The sequence below is a fragment of the Athene cunicularia genome (assembly GCF_003259725.1).
Source record: "Athene cunicularia isolate RWA chromosome 8 unlocalized genomic scaffold, athCun1 chr8_part1, whole genome shotgun sequence".
Lineage (NCBI taxonomy): Eukaryota > Metazoa > Chordata > Aves > Strigiformes > Strigidae > Athene > Athene cunicularia.
In genome coordinates, this window is record NW_020799109.1 from 25,410,235 (window position 1) to 25,418,980 (window position 8,746).

An 8,746-nucleotide genomic window follows, 5' to 3' on the forward strand; every position below is an offset into this window, starting at 1 on the left:
GGTTTTTCTCAGCATATCCAGGACGGCTTCCAGGTGTTTGGTGAAGAGAACGTGGATTTCTTTAATTTTTCAATTTTTTTTTTTCATGAATTATTTGAAAATAAACCTGTTGCTTGCATTTTGAAATCTTGAGCTATGTTATTTCTGTTAATTAGCACAGCAGAATTAAGTGTATGAAAAAGAGAACTACAGCTTGGGTTTCAAAACCTGAAAAAAACCTTCAAATCTTGACTTACCACACACATTACAAAGCCAACTGAACACAGAAGTTAATGAAGACACAGGAAGTGATCAAGTTGCTTTTTGGAGGGCAAGGAAACTGTTAATGTGCCTTTCCACTACCTTAATTTTCCCAGAATATATTCATGCAAATATAGCTAGGAAGTACAGGAAAACATAGATTAGCTACATGCACTGCTGTGACAGCTGAGAAGCTGCTGCAGGCAGACAGCTCAGGCATGATCTTGTCCCGGTGTGGCTGAGATGCCGGAAGCACATCTGTCAAAACACTGTGCTTAGAGTATGTGTAATATACAGTGCTAATGAGGCTCAGTGACACACAAGCCCGGGAGTGTTTCTGACCTAAGTATATTTGGATGCAGAAAATTATTTTTTATCTTTGGCATTATTTGTTTAGATTTAACAAAACCATGGTGCTAGAATAACTCTTAAAATAACCATCAACACACCAAAAACTTCAATTTAACCTTTCAACAGTTCTGAACTTTTGCTGGCTTTCTGCATAGTTAGGCATAGAATTGCAAAATAAGAATCAGGTTGCTCAGGACCTTGTCTGTCTGAGTTTTTAGTATCTCCAAGAAGATGTTTTCTAACCTTTCTGGGCAACCTGTTCCAATGTCTATCCACCCTCATGGTAAATCTTTTCTCTTGATATCTAACTAGAACTTCATTTGCTGTAGATTTGTGTCTGTTGTCTTCTTTCTATCACTGCATTTCTGAGAAGAGTATGGCTCCATTTTCTCTGTACTCTCCCACTAGGAAGCCAAAATCAGAAATAAGGTCTCCTCACTGCCTTCTTTTCTTATGAAATATTCAGAATTGTTTTTTTCTTGGGTTGAGTGAGGCATGATAAAAAGAATAATTTTGTTTCTTTTGGTGCCTTTCCTTGTGTATCAGAGCTTTTCAATAGCATCATAATGGCGATAGATCTCAACTCTCATTCCATAGTGATAGTGCTGGCTTGGGAGAAGATGGATGATATGATAATATTTCTGCACTAAGTTTGGCTTGTGCAAATTTTTTCAAGATCAGCCTTTTATCTGTTATCATAGAATCATAGAATGGTTTGGGTTGGAAGGGACCTTAAAGCTCATCCAGTCCCACCCCCCCTGCCATGGGCAGGGACACCTTCCACTAGCCCAGGTTGCTCAAAGCCCCGTCCAACCTGGCCTTGAACACTGCCAGGGAGGGGGCAGCCACAGCTTCTCTGGGCAACCTCATCCAGTGTCTCAACAACCTCACAGTAAAGAATTTCTTCCTTGGATCTAATCTAAATCTACCCTCTTTCAGTTTAAAATCATTGTTGTATAATAACAGAGGCCTTTTCTCTTGCTAACAAAATTGCATTTATGCTTTTTTTTTTTTTGCAAACATCAGCCTAAAAGGCACTCAGATTTATTTATAGGTTGTAATTTCTGTTTTCCAGTTAAGTTCTCTGTCTCCATGGTATAGAATTGAGGAAACTGACTTTTGTCTGGATATAAACTCACAAATCGGGAATTCCTGTAACAGTCGAAGCTTTGAGTGCTGTGTGTGCTGATTCAGACTGGCATGTTTTAACCAAGTGTATTGGGTTTCTGTGTCAAGTTTTGGTACCAGGGGTGGCTTCTGTGAGAAGCTGCCAGAAGCTTCTTCCCCCACGTCCAGCAGAGCCAATGCCAGCTGGCTCCAAGAGGGACCTGCCAGTGGCCAAGGCTGAGCCCATCAGCGATGGTGGTAGCAGCTCTGGGATAATAGATTTAAGAAAGAGAGAGGAAAAAAACTAAGGGAGGGCAACTGCAGCCAGAGAGAAGAGTGAGAACATGGGAGAGAAACAGCTCTGCAGACACCAAGGTCAGTGAAGGAGGAGGAGGAGGAGGTGCTCCAGGTGCCGGAGCAGAGGTTCCCCTGCAGCCCGTGGTACAGAGCAGGTGGATTCACCCAAAGGAGGCTGTGACCCTGGGGGAAGCCCACACTGGGGCAGGCTCCTGGCAGGACCTGTGGCCCTGTGGAAAGAGAGGAGTCCACGCGGGAACAGGTTTGCTGGCAGGACTTGTGACCCTGCAGGGGACCCGTGCTGGAGCAGCCAGTGCCTGGAGGACTGTATCCAGTGGGAGGGACCCACGCTGGAGCAGTTTGTGAAGAACTGCAGCCCTGTGGGAAGGACCCATGTTGGAGAAGTTCGTGGAGGACTGTCTCCTGTGGGAGGGACCCCACGCTGGGGCAGGGGAAGAATGTGAAGAGTCCTCCTCCTGAGGAGGAAGGAGCAGCAGAGACAACGGGCGATGAACTGACCACAACCCCCGTCCCCTGAGCTGCTGTGGGGGAAGAGGTACAGAAATCAGGAGCAAAGTTGAACCTGGGAACAAGGGAGAGATGGAGGGAAGGTGGTTTAATATTTATTTCTCATTACCTTATTCTGATTTGCTTGGCAGTAAATGAAGTAACTTTTTCTGATAAAGAAATAAATAATCTACCTATCGTAATAGAAATTATGCAACCACTTTTTGAGCTGATTTACTGGAAACAGCTGCCAGATCTGCAATTGCTATTTAGAGTGTTTTCCAGTGACTGAGTTACAAATGAAGCCAAAAGTTAATGATTAAAGTTAATGACCTATGAAGAGGGGCAGGAATGGTGGCAGATAAGGTGGAAATTAATTCTATTTTACTTGACCTTTTTTGTTCTTCTTAGTGCTATACTAAAAGGAAAAATTCCTGAGAGAGACCAGTCTTTCTGAAGCACAGAAGAGTTAAGAAGGTGAGGAAGAAGTGAGCCAGAAAGATTGGACTGAGAGTGAAATCCAGAAAGCTTTGTTATATACTGTTTGTGGAGTTCATTGTTTTATATTGCAAACCCGCCAAGACTCTATAAATGACAGTTACTGCTTATGGTCATGTTGGACTAACATGTAGCAATCAAAAATACAAATAAATGATACATCCCTCTAGAAATATTAGTGGCACATTTATATTCCTGGTTTTGTCTGAGGAATGTGCTTAGTTCCTTTAAAAATGGTTACTATAGCTGTTAATATTGGATATTTGTTACTGAGACTTTTGTCAACAAGAAAAATGCTTTTCTGCAAAGTGTTTTGAAATTCTGACGATTGTATGAAGTGGCATATCAATAATGATGAAATTAGTGTATATAGTAGTAGCAATATCAGTTGGTCCTTGGACGGGTGTTACTCAGTGAACAAAACAATGCCATGTGTGTTTTTGAAGGGAGAAAAAACCCTCAGTCAATTGCTATGTTAGTTAATCCTGTGGGTTAGTTAACCCACAACAGTTCCTGGTAACAAGTGCATTGGAAGAAAAAAATGAGGATGTCCTAAATCAGAAGATTGTGTAAGAAATTCCACAGAAAATGATCTTGAAAATAATCTTAGTATTGTCATGTGAGGATGGAGCTCCATTCAAAGTTGTTCTGCTGGTGTAGCCCAATAAATATGATTTTTGCCATTGCTAATAAGACAACTGAGACTCTGTGTTGACTTGACAGTGCAGGATCTCTAGGCTTGGCTGGGTTTGTCTTGAGCTGATTTTGGCTTGTTTAGCTGTGATAGAAGTTGTTTAGGAATCACCCCATTGGCTGCCTAGATGTTTTTTAGTTTAGTTCTAATTCCTACTGGTAACAAACAGTTATTGAGTTATCTATGACTCCAGACTAAAATGTGGTGTGGAAAAGGAGAATGTGGGATGAGACAAGGATGAACAGAGGTCAAAGGCTAAAAACAAGCCACAGTGGCCAAGCAGCGGCCCCAGCAGAAGTGCAAATTGGTCTTGTCCAGGTAGACCCAATTTTGATGAACACAGACACTGAACAACTGGGATCCAAAAAAGGAGGCTGTATTAAGAAAATGCATACATGTAAACACAAGGAGACCTCAGTACTTAGGAGGAAGGGACTCTTGCTATTTGCATTGAACTCTTCCCAACAAAAACCATTGTACAGTAATGGTTCACTGTGGCTTTCCCCTCCTGTCTTGCTAGCCTCCTTGAGAAAGACTGATCCTGTCAACCAGAGGAGCCAAGGAAGGATGAGCATAGCACCAGAGGATGCTGCTAGGTCTAGGACAGTTTTTTCTGTAAAACACTTTTTCTTAAAAAAAGTTTGCATTACTGCGGCTCTCGCATTAGTTTGGACTATGAATGTTAGCATTGTGGGAAGTGGACTAACAATAACAGTATTTTTATTAGGCTGTTAAAATTTTAAGCAGATTTATAATAAATTATGGGCTCCACATATAAGGTAGTTTTGTCCATTACAAAATTTTAAGTTTGAAGAGCTAAGTGGACTATACTGTGTATTATAAACACATTATGAGTTTTTGGATATGGGTTTCATAATTCTTCTGTGTCAAGTTCAGTCTGAAAAGTTTTTGTGAAAAAAAGTACTGAAGCATTTTTCAACAATTGCATAATTTATCTGTACAGATTAACTGCTGTGTTGCAAGAAAATTAGAGGAGGAGATTGAAATGACAGCCCCAGGAATCTTGGGAGTGAATGCAAGTGCATGCAGTTTGGAGTACAGAAAATAACAACTCTGTTGCAGAGAACGTCTTTAACTTCTAAAGCTTGGAAATGATACTGCTGAGCTACACCATAGTGTTTCTGCTGTGTTTGGGCTGTCCTACATGTAAAGGTAAGTTATTAAATGGAAAACTATGTTTTTAAGTGATGTAGCTGGTGACAATCAAGAAAAATGAACTAAAAAAACCCCACAACTGTACAGTTTATTCTTTATAGAATTCCTTTCAGAAGTTTGGAAGGAGAGTTATAATTGAGAACAATGCATTTGAGAATATTTGCTTTGTATTTGCTTGTATGAGCTTGCTTCTTGCCTTGTGCCTGAACTTAAAAGACTATCATAAAGAACCTAGTATATTACAAGATATAACTCACTTAAAATACATTAACCATATAAATTTCTTTGTATGTCAATTTAACTACTGTTATTCTGAATACATACTATTAAAAATGCAGGATACTAGTTTGGTTTTAAAACACTATACAAGTATTTAAAAATACAGGTACTTTGTTATTTCACGAAGTTGTATGATAAAAAAAAAAACCAAAAAACTTTCTGCCTGAAGGAGATCTTCACTGAATATGCACCTTTATTAAAATAACCAGTTTTAAACTCCATGATTGATCCATTTAAATCTGTTCATTATATCGAGATCATTCTCCTCCCTCTGCCTTTAAAAGTTTTTTTCTTATATGTACCTTATACTTTGAAAAAATGATCCAACTTCTTTCATTTTAAAAAGGTGGAACTAATTTTAGGAAGCTGTGACAAATGGATTTATTTGTAGAATTAAAGAAATTTGAGAATCATGACTGCATGTGTAAAATTTTATTCCAGTTCTAGAAAGTTTATTCCAGTTCTGGAAAACAGCAACTGTACTCTGAGAAATTCAGAAGATTATTAATATTTTCAGTTAAAATGTTTTTAGTTTAGTTTTTTCAATGCAAAAAACTGTGAAAATAGTAAAGACAACCATTTCTTAGAACAAGGAGATAGTGCTGTTTATTAGTACTGTATTTTCCCAGATGAAGAGATGTAGGCCATCCAAATATTAAGTCCTGTGTAGTGCCATTATTTGCAGCTGTCAGTACTGTCCTGTATCTATCAATTAACAAGAACTTGTGCATGGTTTCTGCTGGGATAGCATGCAAGCACGCACCCACCCATCATTGATTTTGAAGAAATTGCTAGTAGGAATTAATTGGGATAAGAAGAAAAAGGCAGTGTGCAGTCAAATAACACGAATTTGTGCACAGCTTCTGCAGGAGCAGCCTGTGAAGACCCCCCTCTTGTTGACTTTGGAGAAATTGTTAGTGGGCATAAATCAGGATATAAGGAAAATGACAGAGTGCAGTACATGTGCAACCCTGGATACACTTTATCAGGTTCAGAATTGGTAACATGCCATGAAAAAATCTGGGTGCCTGGACCACCACAATGTTTGGGTAAGTGTAAGCTTTATTGCTGATTGACTTTGTACTTCTAGGCAATTCTAATCGTTCTTGAAGTAGGAGTTTCAGAATTAGGTTTACATTTGTTGCTTGATTACCAAGTCTGTAACAGACCAAAATTACTCCCTGGATTCAGTACTTCTTAACTTGTGGATCTTGGGCTTTAGTGTCCCAAAATCATTTACACTCAGTTATGGTTTTTATTGTGAGAAGTTTGTAGCTGTCTGGAAAATTACAAGCAGTTAAATGTTTTGCCTGTACTTCCAAGAACTTGCGCAATACTGACAGTGGTGTCAGCCTCTTTCCCACAATGATTATGTTTGTGAAGACATCCTTTCCTGTAGTTTCCTAACTGTCTCTCATATATGGGGGAGCGCTGTTGTGGTAAGCTGCTTTACTGTTTCAGTCTCCTCCTTGGAGCTCTTTGTTAGAAGTCTTGTGTGTTGGTTTAAGCCCTGCCGGGACCGGAGAGCACATTGCCATTGTGCCTCCCCCACCCTCAGCTGGTCGGGCTGGCAGTGAGGCACAAACCCCGGGTTAAAATAAGAAGAAAGTTTAATACAACAGTGTGATAATCTGAACAACAACAGTGACAATGATAACAACAATAAACAGTAATAACAGTGAACAAGACAAACGATATTCAGAGAAATACCGCAATGGTCACGGAGCAGCTCCCCGCCACCAAAAAGCCAAAGTAAAATCAAAGTTTCCCACCCCTGGACCTGACTCAGCATGGTGTGAATAACCCAGCTGGAGATCCCTTCCCCCTCTCTCTCTGCTGGGGAAACTTAACCCTATCCTAGTTGAACCAGGACATCTTGCAATGTTAATTTTTAATCCTAGGTATTGGAAACACAACAGGGATAAAATTAGACTTACTCCCACGGATTTCATTAATCAATTATGTCAAGGTCTACTGTCTCCTGAAATCAGTACCTCTTGAGATCATCACCACTGTTCCCAAAGTCTGTAAAGTTTTTAATTTTTAATTTTTTTTCTTTCCCCTAGCACCATGTACCATTACAAAACAGCAGCTGGAAGCTCAAAACCTACTTCTCCCCAATGGACAAAGACGCACATTTTTGATTCAAAGTGGTCAGTGGCAAAAATTTAAATGCGTGACAGGATTTAAACTCTCAGACTCTTCTATCAAGCAGTGTTTTAATGGGCATATCAAGTTTCCTTCCTGTATCACTGGTAAATATGCACCATACCTGAATTATTTTGATCTATCAAATACGCCTTGTGTGTAATTTTGCAGTTGTTCATGTGCATGAACTGCATTTGCCTGTACAATCAGCCACTATTTATTCAAAGGGCAATTGGCTTTTCCAGCTCAAATACACTTGCTGATGGTAATGGTGTGTGTAAATCTAGTGCAGAGGGTAAGTAACAGTAGTTAAAGGTGCATGATGTGGGACAATTTCTCCGTTACTTTTTACTTAAACCAAAGGGAAAAATTTGAATTTCAGATGCATAGCACATCTCATCAATTGTAGATATTTATATTTAAGAGGAAAAATAAGTCCTGCAGTTACCTGTTTTTCTCCCATTCTTGTGAATGTACTATTTTGTGCTTGGTTAAGATGTGTGGTTCAGGGTTACTGATTCTTGGTCCTCCAAAGAGCTCTGTGTTTGGTTGGTTGTATATTGCAGAATAGAGTCTCAGATTTGACTGGGGGCCTTTATTAATGTTCTGGTGACAAAAAAAAAAACACACCAAAAACAACAAACAAACAAAAAAACCAAAAACAAAACTAAAAAAATTATTGTAGTAGTAGCAATCTTAGGGTTTATTAATTTTTATGCTTCTTCCTGTAATAGACATGTAAATGATACAGCATAACCCAGGCCGTCTACTTTAAGAAAAGCTGAGGAATCTGTCATCCAATTACTAAAATAGAATCACAGAATCATCTAGGTTGGAAAAGACCTTGAAGATCATCCAGTCCAACCACTGACCTACACTAACTGTTCTCAACTACACCATATCCCTCAGCGCTATGTCAACCCGACTCTTAAACCACCTCCAGGGATGGGGACTCCACCACCTCCCTGGGCAGCCCATTCCAACGCACAACAACCCCTTCTAGAAATAAATGCTTCCTAATATCCAGTCTAAACCTTCCCTGCTGCAACTTGAGGCCATTTCCTCTTGTCCTATCGCTTGTTACTTGGTTAAAGAGACTCATCCCCAGCTCTCTGCACCCTCCTTTCAGGTGGCTGTAGAGGGCGATGAGGTCTCCCCTCAGCCTCCTCTTCTCCAGACTAAACACCCCCAGTTCCCTCAGCCACTCCCCGTACGACCTGTGCTCCAGACCCTGCACCAGCTTCATTGCCCTTCTCTGGACACGCTCGAGTCATTCAATGTCCTTTTTGTAGTGAGGGGCCCAAAACTGAACAAGGAATCGAGGTGCGGCCTCACCAGTGCCGAGTACAGGGGTCAGATCCCTTCCCTGTCCCTGCTGGCCACGCTATTGCTGACACAAGCCAGGATGCCATTGGCCTTCTTGGCCCCCTGGGCACACTGCTGGCTCCT

The 8,746-nt window shown here is 40.4% G+C and overlaps 1 protein-coding gene across 1 annotated transcript; it reads left to right on the forward strand.

The window, feature by feature from the left end:
* Nucleotides 1-4,754: 4,754 nt before the first annotated feature.
* On the forward strand, nucleotides 4,755-7,460 carry LOC113482881 (complement factor H-related protein 1-like). Its single transcript, XM_026853975.1, has 3 exons — nucleotides 4,755-4,867; nucleotides 6,010-6,198; nucleotides 7,216-7,460. The coding sequence occupies exons 1-3, from the start codon at nucleotides 4,807-4,809 to the stop codon at nucleotides 7,458-7,460; spliced, it is 495 nt and encodes a 164-aa protein (XP_026709776.1). The 5' UTR covers nucleotides 4,755-4,806.
* The last annotated feature ends 1,286 nt before the right edge of the window (nucleotides 7,461-8,746 follow it).